The 24365-nt window shown below is 47.7% G+C and overlaps 1 protein-coding gene across 3 annotated transcripts in view; it reads right to left on the bottom strand.

The window, feature by feature from the left end:
• The window catches only part of crppa (CDP-L-ribitol pyrophosphorylase A), a 436282-nt gene that overhangs the window by 333841 nt on the left and 78076 nt on the right, over positions 1-24365 (bottom strand). For all 3 annotated transcript variants that reach the window (XM_038797476.1, XM_038797477.1, XM_038797478.1), the window contains exon 3: positions 4571-4720. In XM_038797476.1, the coding sequence (XP_038653404.1) occupies positions 4571-4720 (150 nt within the window). The remainder of the gene's footprint in view (positions 1-4570; positions 4721-24365) is intronic.

The following is a 24365-nucleotide window of genomic DNA, read 5'->3' as shown; positions in this document are numbered from 1 at the left end:
TCCTCAAGAAATTAAGGAAATTCGGCGTGTCCGCACTAATTCTTACCAATTTTTACAGATGCACCATAGAAGACATCCCAGCTGGTTGTATCACAGCCTGGTATGGCAACTGCTCGGCCCAAGACCATAAGAAACTACAGAGAGTTGTGAACACAGCCCAGTCCATCACATGAACCCGCATCCCATCCATTGACTCTGTCTACACCTCCCCCTACCTTGGGAAAACCATTAGTATAATCAAAGACTCCGAGGTTATTATCTCTTCCAACCTCTTCCATCGGGCATAAGTTTGAGGATACGCACCAAAAGATTCAGAAACAGCTTCTTCCCCGCTGTTACCAGACTCCTGAATGGCCCTCTTTTGGACTGAACTGATTTTTCTATGCAACTTATCTACGGTTACAGTGCTTAATCCAAATGCTTCATCCAATGTCTATCTCTATGTATTTCCATCATGTACCTATGATTTGTTCTATGTTTTACATGTATGGAGCGATCTGCCTGGACTGTTTACAGAACAATATTTTTCACTGTACCTCGGTACACATGACAATAAATCTAAATCTAACACGTCAGAGCCATATGCCAGGACATCAAAGGCTAGGGGCTCATTGTGCAGTCCATGGCTAAGGGGCAGGACAGGAAAGTCCTTCACAGGTAGACATGTCCCAGATGCACATGGATATTGTTGCAACGTTCCAAAGCTTGGCACATCATGGCTGATGGCATTGAGAGCATTGACCAGGCTATCCCAGCAGGAGGGTGGCAACTGGTTGGGTTGTGGCGACATTCATATTGTGCAGCTATTCATTCACATGCTGAGAGCATGATGTACAGGAAAGTCCTACAGATGGGGGTGAGCGAGGGATGTCTGCATTTGCTGGGACCTTCGCTGCGGTGTTATGTTGAATCTGGGTTCTACACACAGATTGTGACAGAGAGTTGGCCAGGTTTCTTGGAGCGGGATGGATAGGATCATTGGCGTGGTGGACAGGCAGGGTATGGAGAAATCTCATGATCTGAGGGCTGGTCTAGCTGATAGTGTCACTGGTAAGTTTTCATTCTGTGCCAGGGAGGGTTCCAGCCGCCACCAGTATATGCGTCCGTTTTGTGAGATGAGCTCTGCTAATCCCCTGCTTCCTCTGCTGTGGGGCTGTGCTTCTAAGGAGTGCATTGAGGAGTGCCAACGCTAGGTGGGCCGGCGATTGAGCATTGCCATGCCCATCCCTGTGATGATACTGCTGGAGTATGAGGGGTTCCAGAGGGGCTGGCTGGGTGAGGATCCACATGGCCAGAGGCCCTCAGAGCATATACAGAATAATGTCAGCAGTCAGTAGTCTGAACAGCCAGAAGACTGTAAGTTGCAGCTAGAAGGTGGCTTTAAATGATTGTATTGCAGCAATGGGGGTCTCAACCAAGGTGCCCCGCTCTCAAGGGGGACACCACGAGTCCACCCACTTGCCACCAAGTCATTCCCCACCCTTTACATAACAGACCCATTGGGGGGATGGCTGGGATCATGGAGATATTGGAGGAATTTGGTTGGTTCTCGGGCTACAAATTAAACATGGGTAAGAGTGAGGTGTTCGCAATTCAGGCACGGGGGCAGGAGAGGAGACTGAGTGAGTTACCATTTAAAGTGGTGGAAAGGAGTTTTAGGTACCTGGGGATTCAGGTGGCAAGGGACTGGGGTCAGCTCCATAAGTTAAATTTGGGTAGGGTGGTTGAGCAAATGAAAGGGGACTTCCACAGTTGGGACATGGTCTTGCTGTAATTGGCGGGGAGGGAACAGACTCTGAAGATGACAATCCTCCCGAGATTGCTGTTGTGTTTCAATGTCTTCTAATTTTTATCCCCAAGGCATTTTTCAGGAAGATGAACGCGGTGATCTCAGGTTTTGTATGGGCTGGTAAGGCCCCGACTGTGAAGAAGGTCCATCTCGAACGGGGGCACGGGGTAGGGGGCTTGGCCCATCCGAATTTGATTAATTATTACTGGACAGTGAATATATCGATGGTTAGGAAGTAGCTAGTGGGGGAGGGGTCGGTGTGGGAGTGAGTGGAGGCGGCATCCTGTAAGGGTATGAGTTTGGAGGCATTGTTAGCCGTTCTCGCCAGCTCGGTACTCCACAAGCCCAGTGGTGGTGGCAGCCCTGAGGGTGTGGGGAAATGGAGATAGCACATGAGACTGGAAGGGGTGTCGGTGTGGTCACCGATCTGTGATAACCACCGTTTTGTTTCGGGAGGGCTGGACGGGGGCTTTACGAGGTGGCAGCAGGCAGGGATTGAGAGATTTGGTGATCTCTTCATTGAAGAGGATTTTCCGGGCATGGAGAGATTAGGGGAGGAGTTTGAGTTACCGGGTGGGAACGGATTTCGGTACCTACAGGTTCGGGACTTTGTCCGGAGGTAGTTTCCAAGCTTCCATCGCCTCCCTCTAAAGGGACTGCAGGATAAGGTGATGTCAAAAACAGGGGTTAGGGAGGGGAGGGTCTCGGAAATATGTAAGGAATTGATGGAGTGGGAAGGGGTCCCAATCGGGGAGGTGAAGAGGAAGTGGGAGGAAGAGTTAGGAGGGGAGTTGGAATTTGGACAATGGGAAAAGGCCTTGAGGAGAGTCAATTCATCCTCATTGTGTGCCAGGCTTAGCCTGATCCAGTTCAAGGTAGTCCATAGGGCTCATATGGCTTTGGCCCGGATGAGTAGGTTTTTTGAGGAGGTGGAGGACAGATGTGGGAGGTGCGGGGGAAATCCGGCGAATCACGCACACTTGTTTTGCGCATGTCCGAAGCCGAGGGGATTCTGGCAGGGATTTGCGGACGTGATGTCAGAGGTCCTGGAAGGGAGGGTTACTCCGAGTCCAGAGATGGCAATATTTGAGGTGTCAGAAGATCCGGGGGCCCAGGAGGGGAGAGAGGCCGACATTTTGGCCGTTGCCTTCCTGGTGGCCCGGAGACGGATTTTGCTGGGATGGAGGGACTCGGAGCTTCCTAAGTCGGGGGTGTGGGTCAGGGGCACGGCAGGGTTTCTCAGGCTGGAGAAGATTAAGTTCACCTTAAGAGGTACAATTCAGGCGTTCACTCTGAGGTGGCAGCCATTCATCGACTTCTTTAAGGACAACTGACTGTCAGCAGGGGCGGGGAGAAAGGGGTGCATGGCATTGTGGAATAAGGATAGGGAATCCAATATATAGGCAGTCAGGAGGTAGGACGGGGGGAATGTGGGTATGTTATTGTGATGCTGTTGCATGTGTCAGACTGCCTTGTTGTTTAGAATGTTTAAATGTTAAAATTATAAATGCTTCGGGGGCGGCATGTGGCGCAGTGAATAGCACTGGGACTGCGGCATTGAGGACCCGGTTTTGAATCTCCCCCTGGGTCACTTTCCGTGTGGAGCTTGCACATTCTCCCCATGTCAGCACGAGTTTTACCCCCGCAATCCAAAGATGTGCAGGTTAGGTAGATTGGCCACGCTAAATTGCCCTAATTGGAAAAAAATAATTGGATACTCCATATTTATTTATTTTTTTAATTATAAATGCTTCAATGAAATGTTTTCTAAAAAAAAAGTAATTCCCCACTTCTCCAAGGTCCAAGCATACACCCCCAGCAAACCAGAAAATTTGGAAAAGTTTTCTTACCTCCTTGCCCCTTCAATGGCATGGAGCCTGGGTCCCTCTTGTAAATGCTTGTTAAGTACTCCCTGTGTCCTATGAATACTCAAGAGAGTCTCTGGTCATCTAGAGGCCCACCCAGGCCACCCCTCTGGACATCCTCATACCACAGCTGCATCACCATGGGGATGAATGGGGCCAAGCTCAATCAGCTGCCCATCAGGTGTTGGCACTCCTCAGAAGTGCTGCCCTACTGAAGAGGAAGCAAGGAATCAGCAGATCTCCCTCCAACCAGAGCACATCTGCACTGTGGCCTTTGGAGCCCTCCCTGCTTCTCTGCCTCTCACAGGGCAGAGGTCTCAACAGTGATCCCCACTCCTCCGGATCACTAGCTGTCTCCTCCTAGTGAGGCTGGCAGCACTGACTGCCTCTGCAACTACTTCCTAGGTAGGGTTCAGGAGAGGGGGCTTGAGTCTGCGGCCCACCCGGGGGAAGAGGAATTCCCTCCCCTCCTCGCTGGCATGGAACTGTAGGTCCTTTTCGGACTCCAGATCTCAGGGGGCAGGTCTTCTGTGGACCACCTTGGTGTCTACAGTGAGTGTGTAATAAGTTGAACACTTAAAAACAACTCCCGCTGCCAAGCTCTTTAGCGCTAACTTCACCCCCTAGTGGGGCAAACGCCCGCTGGTCCGGGAATTCTTTGAAATTCGCACCAGCAGAGTGCTGGCTCATTTGCATGTCCTGACTCTTTTACTGAATAGCGCCCCCAACAGAAACGCGAACCCCACACGATTCAGACCTGGCGTCAACGCTTAGTCTCCCAAACGGTGAATGCTGCCCATTGTACACATATGAACAAAACAAATATACACATGATAAACTCATAAAACACAATCATTCACTCTATAGTGTATTCTCACCAAATACTGGAGGACAAGATGAACTGCAAGAATTTTACCTGCTGGTAAGCTCTGTAAATGACATCAAATGTGAAGGCTTGGGGCATCTCACTTGCTCTGTATTTGGCCCGTTCCAATGAATGATCAAGATAACCGTCTGCATTTGTTGCAACAACAGTGGAAACAAGCGGTCTGATAGCCCCTGCTGCCTAAAAACAAAGAGACAAAACTTTATAATGCATTTTCCTAATGGCTGAAAGAAATAGAGACCCAGGGAATGAACCTCACAGAGTGCCACCAATCACTCAATTTTATAGATTGAAATAAAACATGCATCAAAAAATTATCCATTTTAACACATTGCACACATTAGTTATAGAAAATATGAATTTAAATGGAACATCGGGCACTGGTTGTACTTGTATGCATTTTACAACTTGCTTGAGTAGTTGGTATAACCTTTTCTATTCAAAATGTACTGCTGCTGTAACATATATCTGACATCATAAAAGTATTAAAGAATGAAGAGAGTGCAGTGGGAATAGAATCATGGAATACACATCAGATAACTGGTTGAGAATACGCACAAAACTGTGCACACTCCTGCTCTACTTCAATAGTGTCTTGTGTGGTAACAATAAGGAAGATAGTAACAGACTTCAGGAGGACATTTAGTAATTTAATGAAGATAAATGGCAAATTAAATTTCATGCAAGGTAGACATGCAAAATGATGCATTTTGGTCGGAAGACTGAGCCAAATCTACATAAACAAAATGATCCAAGAACAGAGACACCCAGGGATATATGTACACTAGTCTTTAAAAGTTAGGATTGTGAAAGACATATTGGAAATTTGGCCTTAGAAATAGAGGGTTGGCAGTGCCCAATCTTTTGTAATAGTATTGGGCTGCTAATATAGAAAAGATTTGGCAATGGTGGAAAAAGGAAGAAGCAGAATGGATAAAAGTAGAGGAAGTATTATGTAAGTGGGCTAGCTTGAAAACTTCAGCTGCTTCCCCACTCCCATTTAACCTGGGGACGTTTATCGAAAGTCCGCTGCTGGCATCCTCCTTAAAAATTGGAGCCAATTGAGACGGTATTTTGGATTGGGAAACATGTCGGTGCAAACCCCTATTTGTGAAAGCCATCAGTCAACCATAGCAAGATCGAATACAACATTTAAACAGTGGCATAAAGGGGGATTGAGACAGGTAAAATACTTATACTTCGAAGGTGGATTTGTGAACTTTGAAGAATTGAAGGAAAAACGCAAAATGCAGGAGAGGTTTAAATATCTTCAATTAGGAAATTTGGCGAAAAAGGAATTGTCCTCTTTCCCTCGACTACCAGATAACAACCTCTTTGATAAATTGCTCTTGCCAGGTGAGTTGGGAGATGGGAAAATTATCAGCATTTTTAGATGGCTAATGGACACAAAGAAAACGATTGAAGGAATAAAACAAAACTGGGAGGAAGAGTTGGATATGGAATTGGAATGGGGACTAAGGAGTGAAATTATGCACAGGGTCAATGCTACATATTCATGCGCTAGGATAAACTTAATACAATTCAAGATCGTATATAGAGGGAGATAGAGAACCGAGTGGAGTGGTGTAATGACAACAATATCACCCTCAACGTCTAAAAAACTAAAGAACTGGCCATTTGCTTCAGGAAGCAAGGCAGCATGGTAGCATGGTGGTTAGCATAAATGCTTCACAGCTCCAGGGTCCCAGGTTCGATTCCCGGCTGGGTCACTGTCTGTGTGGAGTCTGCACGTCCTCCCCGTGTGTGCGTGGGTTTCCTCCGGGTGCTCCGGTTTCCTCCCACAGTCCAAAGATGTGCGGGTTAGGTGGATTGGCTATGCTAAATTGCCCGTAGTGTCCTAAAAAAGTAAAGGTTGTTGGGGGGGGGGTTGTTGGGTTACGGGTATAGGGTGGATACGTGGGTTTGAGTAGGGTGATCATTGCTCGGCACAACATCGAGGGCCGAAAGGCCTGTTCTGTGCTGTACTGTTCTATATTCTTTATCTATATACACACCCCTGTCTGCATAAATGGTGCCGAGATGGAGATGGTTGACAGCTTCAAATTCCAAGGTGTGTATATCACCAACAATCTGTCCTGGTCCACCCACGTCGACGCTACGACCAAGAAAGCACAACAGTGCCAATACTTCCTCAGGAACCTAAGGAAATTTGTCATTTCCACATTGACTTAACAATTTTTACAGATGCGCAATAGAAATCATCCTAACTGGCTATACCACAGCCTGGTATGACAACTGCCCGGCCCAAGACCGTAGGAAACTACGTAGAGCCGTGAACACGGCCCAGTCCATCACGTGAACCCATTCCCATCCATTGACTCTGTCTACACCTCCCTCTGCCTTGGGAAAATGGTCAGCAGAATCAAAGACCTCTCCCACTTGGGTTATTCTCTCTTCCAACCTCTTCCATAGTGCAGAAGATACAAAAGTCTGAGAACACGCACTAACAGGTTCAAAAACAGCTTCTTCCCTGCTGTTACCTGACTCCTGAATGGTCCTCTTATGAACCAAACTGATCTCTTCACACAACTCCTCTACTCAGTAGTACTACACTCCATAGGCTTCACCCGATGTCTGTGTCTATATATTTACATTGTGTATTTATGTATCTCCTATGTCTGGACTGTACACAGAACAATACTTTTCACTAAACTTCGGTACACATGACAATAAATCAAATCCAAACGTACGGCCTAATGGCACAGGAAAGAATGAGCAGATTCTTCATAGAGGTAGAAGATAAATGTGAGAGGTGTAAAGGAGGGCCAGCTAACCATTTCCACATGTTCTGATTATGTCCACGATTAATGGGGTTTTGAACCTCAGTATTTAAAAACATTATCAAAATTGTGGATGGGGAAATATTACCTGGACCTTTTGACGCAATGTTTGGAATGTCGGAAATACCAGGACTAACAGAAGGAAAAAGAGCCGATGCGGTGGCATTTGTCAATTTATTGCTCAGAGACAAATTTTATTAGAATGGAAATCTAAAGGTCCACCAAAAATATCGACATGGTTGGTGGATTTTGTGGAATTTCTTAAACTTGAGAAAATTAAGTTTGCCCTTCGTGGCTCAGATGGGGAACTCTGGACGATATTTAAGCTGTTTTTGTCTCTATTAACAGATCCATTTGTTGTGGATAAAGGAAGGAGGGATAGAGTAAGATGGGATGGGGAGGTGAGGTAAAAAGGAAAAAGTTTAATGGAAATAAGAGGAAAGCATCTCAAATAAGGAAGTTGTATTTTGTTTATTTTGTTATTGATTGATTGTATTTTGTTATATATATCCTTATCTGAATAAAAATATTTAAAGAAAAATAACGGTATACTGTACCAAAGCAAAGGAAATATGTTGAAGCTTTTTAAAAAATTGATTACTGTATTGTGTTCAATTCTGGGCACCACACTTCAGCAAGGATGCAAAGGCCTTAACAAGGGTATGCAGAGGAGAATTACTAGAATGGTTCCATGGGTGAACAGTATCAGGGAAACTGGTGAAGCTGGGAAATTACTCCTGAGTGCAGAAAAGGTGAAGGGGAGACTATATAGAAACATTTAAAATCGTGAAGAGTAAATAAAGAACAACTGTGTCCAGTAGCAAAAGGGTCAATAACCATATGGATACAGATTAAAGGTGATTGGAAAAAGAACCAGAAACAATATAAGGAAAGTAAATGATTATACTCTGGAATGCACTGCCAAAAGGGAAGCAGATTCAATAATAATTTTCGAAAAGGAATTGGATAAATACCACAGCTTGGATATGTGGTGTTTTTAACATCCCAAGGCACTCCACAGGGGCATGATAAGATAAGGTTGGACACAGAGCCACATAAAAAAGTGTCAGAGCAGATGGGCAAAATGTTGGGCAAAGTGGTAGGTTTTTAAGAGTGCCTTAAAGAAGGAAAGAGACAAAGAGCTGGAGAGGTTATGGAGGGAATGCCAGAGCTCAGGGCCTCAGCAGCTAGGGACATGGCTGCCTGCTAGGCCAATTAAAATCACAGATGAAAGAAATAAATCAAGAATGAAGAAAAGAAAGAGTACAAGACATCCATTTAGGTGCTGCTTTTTGCAACCACCGGACATCTCAGTGTTTTATAGCCAATGGAGTACTTTTAGAAATGTAGGAAACTCGGAAGCCAAATGGACAAACTCCCACAAACAGTAAAGTAAGAATATCCAGATAATCTGTTTGTGTAATTGCTGGTTCAGAGGTAAATATTGATTGGGACATTGGAGATAACTTCCCTGTTCTCTGAAATAGTGCACTCAAGCTTTCAAGTGGGATTTGAAAACAGAACCATGAGGCTTTGAGAAGTGAGTGCTGCCAATTGAGTCATGACAAAGTGGATATGATGAGGAGATCACGCGATAGAGAGGGGAGAGTGCATGGGGGGTTTTGAAAACAAGGATAAAAAGTGTGGTGTTTCTTAACCAGGAGCATTTGTCAATGAGAGAGCACAGGGACGATTGGTGAATGGGACTTGTGCAAGTCAGGATATGCACAATAGAATTTTGACAGCCTTAAATTTATGGAGGATAGAATGTGGGAGACAGTTAAGAATGTGTTGGAATCGTCATGTCTAGAAGTAACAACGGCATGGATAAAGGTTTCAACGGCAGCAAATAAGCTGACCCATGGTCAGAATCAGGTGATGTTACTGAGGTGGAAAGCGACCCGAGTAATTGCATGGAAACTCATCTCAGGGTCAAAGGTTGTAAAATCTATTTCAGCCTCCGATAGTTGCCAAACAGAGTGATAGCATCAGGAGCTAGGAAGTAGAGTTTATGCAGGAAACTAAAGACAGTTGCTTCAGTATTCCAAATATTCAGTTGGATGGAAGTTCTGCTAATCTAGTACTGAATGTTCAACAAGTAGTCTGACAATATTAGGACAGTGGAAGGGTTGGGAGGAATAGTAATGAGCTAGAGCTAGGTGGTACCATGGTACATGTGGAAACTGACACTGTGTTATCAAATAATGTTATCAAGGAGCAAAATGTAGATGAGAAATAGGAGGGGGCCAAGAATAGATCATTGGGGGTTACTAGAAATAACAGTGCAGGAGCGAGACGGGATGCTGTTGCAGGTGATTCGCTGGCCAGGACTGGATAGTGAAGTTGGATGGTGTGGTCAATCATGTTAAAGGTTGAAAAGGGACAGTTGAGCTCTATATAAGAGAGAGACATAAGTGCACTCTCAATAAGCTTTGTGCACGTGAAGTGGGAGACAGCCTGAGTGAGGCAGCCAGAGTGGAATTGAAACTTGGTTGTTTGGAGCAGTGTCGTAATTTGGTACAGAGTGGGGGGTTTTTCCCATTTTATTTTGTTTTCTTTCTTCTTGCTTTGTAACTGTTAATCTGCAGGGAGAGATCCAGAGAGCATCTTAGGAAGGTAAGTAGTAGAAAGACCTACCTCGGGTATCTGCAGCGATAAGTGAAGGTAAGAGTTTAATAAATTTTCTACAATAATTTAATTGGCGACAGAAATGTCAGTCAGTGACTTCCGGTGTTGGTCATGAAGTGAGTGGTCACACACAGGGCGGATCCTGCTTAAAAGCACAAAAAAAGAGCTCTTTTTACCGAATACCTGGTGGAATTTTGATGAAAAGGCGTCGGTGAATATTGGAGGAGTAGTTTCCCCCGGAAGTGGTATGTCTCCTGGTTATCAGACCCGGCAGAAAACAGTGAGCGATTTGGCTCAAAAGTTGGAACAGGCTTGTGCTGCAGCAGCCACTTTAAACATGTAGGTGGGAGAAGGGCTGATGCAAGATGGAAGGCGTCAACTTGAATTGATGGCCTTTATTGGAACTGAATTCCAGCAGCAGAGGAAAGAAATGTGAGAGGATAGCGCAAAGGCTATCGAAGGCGCTGTGGCACCCCTGAAGTGTTCTTTGGAATGGGTGGAGAAGTGTCTGGAGGTGTAGGGGTCGCAGATTCAGGAGATCGAAGGAGTGATCTCTGACCACAGCGACCATGTGGTGACTCTGGAGGCGGAGGTGGGGGCCCTTGGAGACCTCTGTAAAATGTCGAAGGTAAAGGTGGAGGAGAAGGAGAATACCTTGAGAAGACAGAATCTGCGATTAGTGGGCCTTCCTGAAGGAGTGGAAGGTGTGAGTGCCATGAGGTACGTCTTGATGTTGCTGGCGGGACTGGTGGCAGAAGGGGTGCTAGATAAGGCGCCTGAAGTGGACCGAGCGCATGGATCTCTGAGGCAGAAGCTTAGAGCTGGGGAGCCGTCGAGGGCGGTGTTCGTGAGACTCCACACATTTGTGGGGAAAGAGAAGGTTTTGCGATGGGCGAGGGAGAAGCAAACCTGCGACTGGAAGGGGAATAACGTCCAAATCTATCAGGACATCAAAGCCAAGTTGGCAAAGCGACGGGCAAGCATCAACAAGGCCAAGGGGTCACAAAAAGTCATTGGCCAGCAGGATAAAGGAAAATCCGAAGGTTTTTTAATGCATATATAAAGAGCAAGAGGGTAGCCAGGGAGAGGGTTGGCCCACTGAAGGATGGGGAGGGAATCTATGGGTGGAGCCAGAGGAAATGGGAGAGGTATTGAATGAGTACTCTGCGGAAATATTTACCGAAGAGAAGGACATGGTGGATGATGAGCCTGATGAAGGGAGTATAGATAGTTTGGGTCATGTTGAGATCAAAAAGGAGGTATTGGGGGTCTTCAAAAACATAAGGTAGACTGCTCCCCAGGGCCTAATGGGATATATCCCAGAATACTGAGAGAGGCAAGGGAGGAAATTCTTGGGGCCTTGAGAGAAATCTTTGTATCCTCACTGGCTACAGGGGAGGAGCCAGAGGATTGGAGAATATGTTGTTCCTTTGTTTAACAAGGGTAGCAAGGATAATCCAGGAAATTGCAGCCCGGTGAGCCTTATGTCAGTGGTAGGGAAATTATTGGAGAGGATTTTTCGGGACAGGATTTAAAACACTTGGAAATAAGTGGACATATTAGCAAGAGGCAACGTGGTTTTGTGAAGGGAAGGTCATGTCTCACTAACTTGATTGAGTTTTTTGAGGAAGTAAGAAAGATGATTGATGAGGGTAGGGCAATGGATGTCGTCTACGTCGACTTCAGTAAGGCCTTTGACAAGGTCCCTCATGCAGACAGGTATAGAAGGTGAAGTCGCATGGGATCAGAGGTGAGCTGGCAAGATGAATACGGAACTATAAGCCATAAGGCTCGGTCATAGAAGACAGAGGGTAGCAGTGGAAGGGTACGTTTCTGAATGGAAGACTATGACTATTGGCGCTCCTCGGGGATCAGTGCTGGGACCTTTGCTGTTTGTAGTATATATAAATGATTTGGAGGAAAATGTAACTGGTTTGATTTGTAAGTTTGTGAGTGATAAGGTAGAGCAGTTGATGTTGTATACATGGATTTTAGTAAGGCGTTTGATAAGGTTCCCCATGGTCGGCTCATGAAGAAAGTAAGGAGGTGTGGGATAGAGGGAAATTTGGCAAATTGGATAAGTAACTGGCTAACACACAGAAGACAGAGGGCGGTGGTGGATGGCAAATATTCAGACTGGAGACCAGTTACCAGCGGTGTACCACAGGGATCAGTGCTGGGTCCTCTGCTATTTGTGATTTTTATCAATGACTTGGAGGAGGGGGTTGAAGGGTGGGTCAGCAAATTTTCTGATGGCACCAAGATTAGTGGAATAGTGGATAATGTAGCGGCTGTTGTAGGCTGCAAAGAGACATTGATAGGATGCAGAGCTGGGCCGAAAAATGGCAGATGGAGTTTAACCCTGATAAGTGCGAGGTGATTCATTTTGGTAGAAAATTTTGAATGTGGATTACAGGGCCAATGGCAGGGTTCTGAGGAATGTGGAAGAACAGAGAGATCTTGGGGTTCATGTCCACAGGTCTCAAAAGGTTGCCACTCAACTGGATAGAGCCATGAAGAAGGCCTATAGTGTGTTAGCGTTTATTAACAGGGGGCTTGGGTTTAAGAGCCGTGGGGTTATGCTGCAACTGTACATGACCCTGGTGAGACCACATTTGGAGTATTGTGTGCAGTTCTGGTCACCTCACTATAGGATGTGGAAGCATTGGAAAGGGTGCAAAGGAGATTTACCAGGATGCTGCCTGGTTTGGAGGATAGGTCTTATGAGGAAAGGTTGAGGGAGCTAGGGCTTTTCTCCTTGGAGCGGTGGAGGATAAGAGGCGACTTAATAGAGGTTTATAAGATGATGAGGGGGATAGATAGAGTGGACGTTCAGAGACTATTTACTTGGGTGGATGTAGCTGTTACAAGGGGGCATAACGATAAGGTTCAGGTTGGGAGATATAGGAGGGATGTCAGAGGTAGGTTCTTTACTCAGAGAGTGGTTAGGGTGTGGAATGGACTGCCTGCTGTGATAGTGGAGTCAGACACTTTAGGAACTTTCAAGCGGTTTCTGGATAGGCACATGGAGCACACCAGAATGACAGGGGGTGAGATAGCTTGATCTTGGTTTCGGACAAGGCTCGGCACAACATCGAGGGCCGAAGGGCTTGTTCTGTGCTGTACTGTTCTATGTCTATGTCAATGATATAAAGGTTGGTGGGATCGCGGATGGCGATGAGGACCATCAGAGGATACAGCAAGGATATAGATTGGTTGCAGACTTGGGCAGAGAGATGGCAGGTGGAGTTTAATCCAGATAAATGTGAGGTAATGCATTTTGGAAAGTCGAATACAGATGGGAAATATACAATAAATGGCAGAATCCTTAAGAGTATTGATAAGCAGAGGGATCTGGGTGTACAGGTATACAGATCACTGAAAGTGCCAACGCAAGAAGAGAAGGTAGTCAAGAAGGCACAGGGCATGCTTGCCTTCATCGGCTGGGGCAAAAAATTGGCACATCATGTTGCAGTTTTATAGAACCTTAGTTAGGCCGCACTTGGAATACAATGTTTAATTCTGGTCGCCACACTACCAGAAGGATGTGGAGGCTTTGGAGAGGGTACAGAAAAGATTTACCAGGATGTTGCCTGGTATGAAGTTGGACAAACTTGGTTTGTTCTCACTGGAATGACGGAGGTTGAGGGGCGACCTGATAGAAGTCTACAAGGTTATGAGGAGCAAGGACAGTGTGGATAGGCATAAGCTTTTTTCCAGGGTGGAAGAGTCAATTACTCGGGGGGGGCATAGGTTTAAGGTGCGAGGGGCAAGGTTTAAGGGAGATGTACAAGGCAAGTTTTTTTATACAGAGGGTGGTGGGAGCCTGGAACTCGCTGCCGGGGGAGGTAGTGGAAGCAGGGACGATAGTGACTTTTAAGGGGCGTCTTGACAAATACATGAATAGGATGGGAATAGAGGGATATGGTTCCCGGAAGGGTAGGAGATTTTAGTTTAGATGGGCAGCATGGTTGGTGCAGGCTTGAGGGCCGAAGGGCCTGTTCCTATGCTGTAATTGTCTTTGATCTTATTCCATCCTTTGTTGTTGACCTCATTAGAAAGGGGAAGAGGTTCCAGCCCTAACAAGACCAAATAGAGGCTGACAGAAATTACTACTTCTACAATGCCACGAGTATGCTAGAATATCTGCAAACGTCGGGCCCCACTGTTCATAATAGCATGGTTTATCAAGAGAACTTGAACTTAGTACAAGTAATGGACCACATTATAGAAAATACTTGTACTGGCTACAGCATGAACAGTCCAGGATACTATTTGTTAAATTACAATCGCAATATCTCGTATATCCATTGTAAAGTTATTGGATACAATGGCGGATTCTTGAGTTCACATTCGCCGCCCGTGGGATCGGCAGTGAGGGTAGAAAATCTCGCAAAATTTGAGAAATGCGATTGTCGCTGAAGAGATTGATTTCCAAATTTTCCCTGCCCCTTGCTGACGATGTCACGAGATTCACACCTTCAAAGGGTGTGAACCACATTTTAGTACATTTCCATAGCTTTAGATATAGCACCCCCTCCCCCCCAAAAAAAATTATTCCCTCTCATTAAACATTCTTATCTCGCTAATGTCACGTCATGTCGGCAAGGTTTACAACAGGTTTGGCCAGGCATTAGGCAGTCAAGGGATCGCTGGGGCACAGAGGTAAATATAGCCATCGGGAGGGGAGAGGGACATGCTATGGCACTTTAACATTCAGGATTAACAATGTCAATGTGACTGAACAGGCAAACTATGATCAAACACACCATGCTGCACCACAAATAGTAGATGCTACCAAGGCAGGTCCCGTGGATTTCACAATAACCCACCCAGATATCAATGACAACTGTGACTCACAAAATTTTGTTCACATTTTGCCTCCTTCACGAGGGATTTTAACTCCTCACCTTCAAAGATCTAGGGCCGGATTCTCCGCACCTCGATGCCGGAACACTCCAGTGTAGCGAGACATTGTGACGCCTATTTTAAGTGATGTCCCAAACTCCGAGGCCCCCAAAACAATCGCTGACCTACCCCCCCCCCCCAGTCCGAACGCAGTATCGGAGGATCCCCATCCCCCGCCCCCCACCAACACCCCACTCCCCACCAACACCCACGCAGGACACACCCAGCCCGATCGATTGCATGCAGAAATGCCAGCTTGGCACCTAGGCAATGCGAACCAGGCACCCTGGCAGTGCCCCTGCCAGCTGGCAGTGCCATCTCAGTACCTTGGCTGTGCCAGGCTGGCACCCAGGTGGCACTGCAAAGGTGCCAAGCTGGCACGGTCAGGGTACCCAGGTGGCACTAGCAATGGCAAGGGCGCCACCCTGCCCAAAAGGCATGCAGCTGGGGGCCGCCAATCCCCTGGGAGACCCCCATGAGTGCCGTTCTCTCTGGTCCCTGTTTGTGGAGACCAGTGCTGAACGGCGCTCCCCCGAGGTCCCTGAGGCTAGCTGTTATAATCAGTGAGCAACGGAGCAAAAAACGACAGTTACATGGTCAAGATTTAAGTTTCATGGTGTGAATGAGATCCTGAGTGGACTTGCAAAAAAAAAAAAAGTTTGTGCTGGGTAATGACTAGGATAAACATTGACCTGATATTTTTTTACCATTCTTTTCATATGGGATTTGATTTTCCAGCCGCCTGGCACAAATCCCGCTTTGTCAGGAAAATTCCGGGAGAGGCCTGAAATGGATTTACGGCAGGAGGCAAACAGTTCCCGATGTTCCCAGACCTTCCCAGCAGAGGTAATAAGGGAGTGAACCTGATTATCATTCATTAAATATAAAAATGTTGTTTATCACCAAATCTTCCAAAATGCACCACCTCGCATTTGTCCGGATTGAACTCCATCTGCCATTTCTCTGCCCAACTCTTCAACCTATCTATATTCTGTTATATTCTCTGCCAGTCCCCTTCACTATCTGCAACTCCACCTATCTTAGTGTCATCTGCAAACTTGCTAATCAGACCATCTACATTTTCCTACAGATCATTTAAAATATTACAATCAAAAGTGGTCTGAGCACTGATTTCTGTGGAACACCACTGGTTACAGATCTCTAGTCCACTCCCTTCCACTGCCACTCTCTGTCTCCTGTTGCCAAGCCAATTCTTTATGCATCTAGCTAGCACACCCCAAATCCCATGCAACCTTTTCTTTTACACCAGTCTGCCATGAGAGGCCTTGTCAAACATCTTATTAAAGTCTATGTAGACAACATCCATAGCCTTTCCCTTATCAATTAATGCTGTCAGCTCCTCAAAAAGTTGGTAAGACATTACCTTCCTCGCACAAAACCATGTTACCTATCAAGTCCATTTGCTTGCAAATGTCAATAAATCCTGTCCCTCAGTATCTTCTCTAACAGCTTCCCCATCACTAACGACAAGCTTACTGGCCTATAATTACCTGGATTATCACTGCTTCCCTTCTTAACCAAAGGGACAACATTGGCTTTTCTCCAGTCCTCTGGAACCTCGCCTGTAGTCAAAGATGATGCAAAGACATCTGTTAAGGCCCCAGCTATTTCCTCTCTTGCCTACCACAGTAAACAAGGATATATTCCATCCAGCCAGAGGACTTGTCTACCTTAATGCATTCTAAGATAGCCAACACTTCCTCCTTCATTATGCTGACCGGTCCTAGAGTATTCACACTCCCATCTCTAACCTTAACATCTCCATGTCCCTCTCCTCGGTGAATACCGATACAAAGTACTCATTAAGGATCTCACCCACTTCCTCTGACTCCACACATAACTTCCCTCCCTTGTTCTTGAGTGGACCTACTCTCTCTAGCTATCCTCTTGCTCCTTATATATGTATAAAAGGCCTTGGGACTTTCTTTGACCCTTCCTGCCAATGACATTCCGTGGCCCCTTTCAGACTGATAGAACTAAGTTTTGATGCTCGAGGGATTTGTTGATAGCCTACAATCAAGAATCATATTTTTGAGAAATGTGCGTATTGAATCTGATTTGATCGGACAAAGGTATTCACCCGATACTGGAATGCCATTCATAGTCATAGAAACAGCCAGAGAGGGAAGTCCTGCTAGACAGAGATTAGTCAAGTTTCAATCTCCTCAGACAAAACCATAAAAGAGATCAAGTTCCAATACCTTAAAAGATGCACACACAGAGGTACAAATTTGAATTAAAATGAGATAATACTGCAGTAAATTCCATCCAATCTATAATGATAACCTTATCAGCTAATTGACGGGCATCTGGCTGGGCAAACCAAAGACTGGGTCCTCTGGGCAAAGAGACAATTAGGGACAAAGCAAGGGTTAACCCAAAGATAAGCATCTCCCTAAAAGTGAGATGCCCAAAAGTTGGCCTTTGTTCTAACCACTTCTAATAATCTCTTTCTCTCTCTCTCTCTCTCTCTCTAAGCCTGTCCTTGACCTATGCTCCTTTACTCCGTCATTGGCTCTCTTCTTTAAATCACCTCCAAGTATCTGCTACGTTTATTACGTTTTGGACAGTTGGCCGAATTGTTTTATCGAAGTATAAGAAATCGTGTATCGGCAGCTGCATTACCTAACGTTAAAGTCAAAAGTGAACTTTTACTATCGCACGGAATCAGTCCTTTTATTGAGAGAAAACGCAAGGATTCATCAATATCAGGATTCCATCAGCCTTCCTAACTTCCCGTTTGAGTTTATTCCTACTTTACCTATATTCTTCAAAAGCTTTGTCCATTTTAGTTCCCTAGATCTTATGTATGCGTCCTTTTTCTTTTTGACCAATCTCACAATTTCCGCTGTCATCCATGGTTCCCTAATCCTGCCATTTTTGTCCTTCATTTTTACAGGGACATGCCTGTCCTGCACTCTAATCGACTGGTCATTAAAACAAGACGTGATGACCACGCCGGGGGGGGGGGGGGCTCGGAGGCCATTGTAGCCCCCGGATGATCAGGGACATAGCAAGGCACAGGGGCATTGCTAAGGGGCAGGGGCCAGAAGGGGGTGGGTATATAGGGCAATCTATTGAGAGACTCCCGATGCTCCATGGCCGCTGATTTATGTTTGGCGGGGAGAGGGGAGGTTAGGCCACCGATCTATGTTCGGGGTGCGGGGGGATCATTCCACATTAATGGGGGACAGAGGGAGGGTCTTTTATTTCACTTTGAATTCTGTTTTTCTGAGAAGCCGGGGTTGCTTCGCAAAGATGCCGCAAAACACACCCCCTTAAAAAAACTGCAAAGTGAAATGAAATGAAATGAAAATCGCTTATTGTCACGAGTAGGCTTCAATGAAGTTATTGTGAAAAGCCCCTAGTCGCCACATTCCGGCGCCTGTCCGGGGAGGCTGGTACGGGAACCGAACCGTGCTGCTGGCCTGCTTGGTCTGCTTTAAAAGCCAGAGATTTAGCTTTGTGAGCTAAACCAGCCCCTAGGAAGATCTCATTGGGAAACCTGCCTGGGAGACACACACCGGTTTTCTGATGCAAACTGACTCTTTGCTATTTTTGGGGAATATTCTGCCCATAATCATAACTGTAAGTATGAACGCGATTGGTCAGTTGGTATCTAGCTTGTCCTTCCATAGATGCTAGTGATGTCTCCCGCATCCCAACCCCCTACCATCCCGTCCACACCCCAGACTTTCCCAACAGCCCAAAATGTTTGGATAGCAATCTTTTACAAATTGTACCTTTTGGTTATATCATGGCACTTCTAAATCACACTGCTAAAGTAGCAAATGGGAAAACAAATAGTACAGGTCAGTTATAACTGTCCTGGTTTTAAATGGTTCTGTGACTAATATTAATGGACACGGTATCATTGAATCAGAATTCATGAAAAGATAAACTCTTATTTGTCGTTGTCATTTTGGGATATGCTCAAATCAATGTTGGGCTATGAGCCACACAACAGCTCACAATTAAGATAATTAAATTTGGAGGAGGTTAATAACTCAAAATTGCTTCCAAATGTCAATATCGTAAAAATAAGTTTATACAAGTTCAGGTTGTTAAGTGTTGAAGTTTCAGACAGTTTATTGTTAATAGCTTTCCCAAGGAAACCGCATTACCTCTGGTCCCAGCAGAGTCTTGTATTTTTACAGGTAAAAACGTGTATCATAGTTTCAGACGTCTGCACCAAAATTTATTTTAAAACTCATGTCATGCAAGGAATGCAGAAACCACATAAAGGCAGGATTTGCCAAAGCGGACATTCCAATTATACTTTTTCCAAAGAATGTGTGCATACATGTATCTAGAGTTGATTTAAATTATGTTTAGAAATCTCAAGGCATAATAATTTAAAGAGGCTGCTCACAGAAATATCCTTAAAATAAGCCTAGGTGTTCAGGTGTTTGCTCAATGGCACATTATGTAATGCTGCACTGTGGACATGGCCGGATGTGTTCCTTTTATTTCTCATGAATGTTTAAGCTGTATCAGTGATTCTGCCGTTAATAAATCATTTGTCTCACAATATTACCTGATTGCAAAAGCCCAACTTTCAAGCGATTTTCTACAGCACTTAATCTAAAGAACTGATTGTAAAGTTTATACGGTCAACAGTCTTGCTTGATTCCTGCTCCTGATCAGCACTGAATGACTCTTGATGAAAAACACATGTATATGTTGAGTGAGGTGAGGATTGAGTTTGACTGTAATACCCTCCAGAGTCAAATAGCTGCTGGCACACACTACATTATATTTAGAAATGAAAACTGGTGATTTAGGTAAGGAGCAATATCAGATTCATCGTAGGGGGATAATTTAGGATTACACTTCTTTCAGTAAACAGTGCAACAGCATATGTTCAAAAACTAGTGTATGTAGTGCAGTATAAATGTGGCTCTCAACATGCACACAAAATTTAAAAGTTCACAATTTATTTTGCAGCACTAAAAGTCTAATTGATATTTATAATAATATCACATTAATCTAATCTAATTAATGTTTTTGTGCCATATTGTCAAAGCACTTTCTTAATTGAAATCTTTATCTTGGAATTAAAAGGGACAATGTGTTAATACATTAGTTGGTATTTATACCACAGAGGGATAGAATGTGAATTACTGTAAATATTCCAGATCTCGGCCTGAAGCCCTGAAGAGACACCAAACAGACAATGTATTTATCCAGCAATGATGAAGTCATAGGTAAACCCATTACTTTTTTAAACCGCAGCAAAATGATTTAAGATGCAAAATTGGGAGTGAGCTCAGGAATCTGGTCCCAGATGATATTTTGGCACAGGTTTGAGACCACCTCCTGTACAGTGTAATATGTAGAGCATAAAACAATATGTTGAGAATTTCTAACGATTTTAACATTTGCAAAGGACGTACTCGATGAAAACTTCAAAAAGGTCAATTTTCAGGCAGAGGATCAGAATGCGCAATTACCCTGTGCCTGATCCCACTGGGGCAAGCAAACCTTGTGCTGCCTGCTCATCAACATGATTGTGGTGTGCAGCCCAACATGGAATGAGCTGCTGAAGGATTGCACGCTCAGGTGGGAGCCCAATGTGTACATGGTTAGCAAGGCAAGCAGCTAGCCTGGTAAGCAGCTAGCCTGGTGTTATAACCCCCCCATGGGACCCACAAGGACGACCAGATTATTCTCCCCATGAGCCTCGTGGAATATGAACTCCTTCGCTTAGAGGGCGGGCGCCCTTCAACGGGATAATTAACTCTGGGCATTAAAAGCCGGTCCAGGTAAGAGCTAAGCTACAAGGTAGTCCCAGATGTAATTGGATTGTTAAATGTATATACTTTACCTGGGCAATAAACCATGGCCGCGATTCTCTGCTCCGGCGACAGTGTGCCAGCGGGAAAACGGGCATGTTTTACCTCGCTGCCGGCGCCCGTTCAGAGACAGCATTCTCCGGCCTATAAGGGGGCTAGTAGGGGCATGGCGGGAAGCGCTGGGGCGCTGCTTCGGAGCCACGTAAACGGCGCCGCACCGCGCGCACAACAGGGGACGTGAGCGCACAGGCCGCCAAAGGGGGACCATGGTGCCACGCCGAGCAGCGCCCAGGTTCACACACCACGACCTGGAGACGCTCCTGGATGCCCTCGAGGAGAAAAGGGGCGCCTGTACCCCGGACCCGGTCGGAGGGTGCCAGCCAATGTGACCCGGCGCCTGTGGAGGGAGGTGGGTACGGCCGTGAGTGCCACCGCGGTGACACCCAGGACTGGCGAGCAATGCCGCAAAAAGCTCCACGACCAACTGAGGGCAGCTAAGGTGAGTACCCAGCAGTGTGCCCATGGCACCAACCCCCCTACCCCCCAACATGTGTGACACCCACCACATCACCAGGGGGATGGTACAACCACAGCCGTGAGGCACATGGCTGCAGCTGCCCATACAAGCTGCGTTGGCCCTGTGCCCGGTGCACCCATGCCAACATAGACCTAACTGCATGCAGTGGACCACCGAACAATGCTGTTATCCCCCCCCAGGAAAAGAGCGCCCATAACCAACGTGAGCGAGCACGAACCGGAGGGGGTGAACCTGACCTGCGCCAGCTCGCCGTGCAGGAGCAGAGGGCACTGGACATAGCCGGTGCACCCGAGGATGGGGGATTGCCCATGTCAAAGTCGGGGCATGCCACCAAGTGAGATCACCCCCCTGCCTGGCCCCCTTCCCCTCAGCCCTTCCCCCTCAGTCCTTTCCCCTTAGCCCTTTCCCCTCAAACCTTTCCCCTCAGCACTCTCCCCTCAGCCCTTTCCCCTCACCCTGTACCGCGACCCACACCCCCCCTGCACCTGCCTAACCATGATGGTGTATTGTGTGTTGCAGGGCCACGCGGTGATCGACCCGGAGCACCTGGCAGACACCGCCCCCGCCCAGCGCCTGTGCGACCAGCCCACAGAGACTCTAGCAGCGACGGGGAGGGCGGCTCCAACAACAGCCCCCTGGCCCAGTCCAGTGACGACACAACGACACAGGACGCCAGCACACAGCGGACAGATGGACATGAAAAGACACAACACAACACCAACACGAATGGATGGACAGACAGGACACGGCACTCCAGGGGACCCCCGACCACAGGTCCGATGAAGACACTGAGGTTGCGTCACAACTATCTCCTCCACCCCCCTCCATCGCAGAGATACTCACCTCAGTTGGCCATGTTAGTGGTGAGGTTTCTGGGACACTAACTGGTGCGCACCACACAGCCGCTCCGGTACAGCAGGTGGAGGTAGGGGCAGCCGAGAAGCCAGACGGTGGGAGGGCAGCCCCGGTAGACACCTGTCGCCCGGATGGGTCCCGGGTCCCTGGAGTTCCCCCGCCCACCCATAGACCCGACACAGTTGGAAACCCAGGGGTGTGAGAAGGTGACGGTCGGTTTCCAGCATCTGCAGACGCAAGTGCAGGAGTGCATCCGCGTCCAGGAGCAGGAAATGGTGCCGTTCATGAGTGCCACACAGGCCAACACCGCACAGGTGGTGTCCGCAGTGGAGACAATGGTGGCGACAGTGTCGGGCATGGGTCTGAGCCTGCAAGGCCTGGGGGTATCTGGACACGTGCCCCCCGCAGCCCGGGACAGGGCTGCCGTCGCAAAGGAAGCCATGGGCCAGAGCCAGCTGAACATCGCAGAGACGCTCAACAACCTGGCCTCAACAACCTGGCCCAGTCCCAACAGGCCATGGTCCAGTCCCAGCAGGCCATGGCCCAGTCCCAGCAGACCATGGCCCAGTCTCTGCAGGCCATCGCTGACAGCATAAGCGCCATTGGCCAGGTGATGAACGGTGTTTATAAAGAGCCAGACACGGATGGCGCATTCCCTGAGCTCCCTGGGTGTTAACGTCCAGACCCTGCTCAATACCAGCACGGGCCTCCAGGACTGGCAGCGCCAGGAGATGCCGGTGCCCCAGGTGCTGGATCCGCCTGCACTCCCATTCCATGGAGAGCCCTGGGGGCCACCGGGCACCCCGGGGGGGTTGGAGGTGCTGGGGCCCATCCTGGGGGGTCCCGGAACCCCGCGCCACGTCCGAGTGTGCTGGGGCACATGTACAGGATGTCTTTTATTAAAAACATTCCACACCTATGCGAACTGCCTCTGTACTCTGTCAGATGTGTGCCAGTGTGTGTGAGGGGTGCTGCGAAAGAGGTTGGGCTCCTGCGCATGTGACCTGCACCCCCCCTCACACACTCCCCCCATGGTTCCCCCATGCCAGCCCGCCCTCGGCCATGCAATGCAGTGTCCAGGTGGAGGGTCGTGATGTAGCCATGAGTCAGACATTGTCAAACGATGTATGGCTCGGAGCCCCTCGCAAAGCAGGCTGCCATCATCCTCCATGCCTTGTAGCAGACCTACGAAAACCATCGACCGTGCCCCCATCTCGTTGTGCCACAGGCAGATGTGTCATGGAGGGGTGGTGTGCATGCGGACGCTGTGGTGGTGGGGGGGGGGGGTTGGGGATGGGGAGGTGAGGGTGTTGTGGTGGTGGGGGTGGGGGTGGGGGTGGGGGAGGTAAGGGTGGTCGTCCGTTGGGAAGGTGCCAAACCCTCTGCCAATGCCCATACCCATCACTACTGCCAGCCACCTTGGTCGCTGAAACGGGCAGCTACCAGCGCCTCCCGTGCCTTCTGGCCCAGCCGGCGGCACCGAGCAGCCTCGTGTTCCCGTCCATCCCCCATGTCCCGTGCATCGGCTCCCCCCTCGCCATCCCCCTCATCTGGGGAGGGGTTCCCCTCATCTTGACTGTCCTCCTCCTCCAGCACATCGACCCTCTGCTGGGCTATGTTGTGCAGGACGCAGCAGACCACAACGATGCAGCCGACCCTCTCCGACGAGTACTGGAGGGCCCCTCCAGAGCGGTCCAGGTATCTGAAGCACATCTTGACCAGCCCAAAGCACCTCTCAACCACACTCTGGTCATTGCATGGGTATTGTTGTAGCGTTGCTCCGCGTCGGTCAGTGGCCTCCATATCGGCATCATCAGCCACGACCGCAACGGGTAACCCCTTTCGCCCAGCAACCAGCCCCGCAGCCTTGTCTGCACATTTATTGAATGTGTACCCTTCCTGTTTAGGCCATGGTCCTTTCCAAGGCCAACATGGCGATGTGCACTCCATCGATCGCCGCCTTCACAATGGGCGAACCCCGCTGCACGGGCATCCTGGTGGCTGCGGTCCGCAGGGAATTGTATGTACCGGTCCGCGATGTCATACAGGGCTTTGGTGACTGCCCGGGTGCACCTGTGCACCGATGGCTGGGAGATGCTGGATAGGTCCCCATTCGGAGACTGGAACGACCCCATCGCGAAGTCGTTGAGGGCCTTGACGGCCACCGGGATGGCATGTCCACCCCTGGTCCCACGTGGTACCAGGTGTGCCATCAGGTGGCAGATGTAGGTGACAGTTTCGCGGCTCACCCGCAGTCTCCTCCTGCACGCCCTGTCCAG

The sequence above is a fragment of the Scyliorhinus canicula genome, chromosome 5, assembly GCF_902713615.1.
Source record: "Scyliorhinus canicula chromosome 5, sScyCan1.1, whole genome shotgun sequence".
Lineage (NCBI taxonomy): Eukaryota > Metazoa > Chordata > Chondrichthyes > Carcharhiniformes > Scyliorhinidae > Scyliorhinus > Scyliorhinus canicula.
The sequence above is the reverse complement of the archived record's forward strand: the minus strand, read 5'-3'. Positions and strand labels throughout refer to the sequence as shown.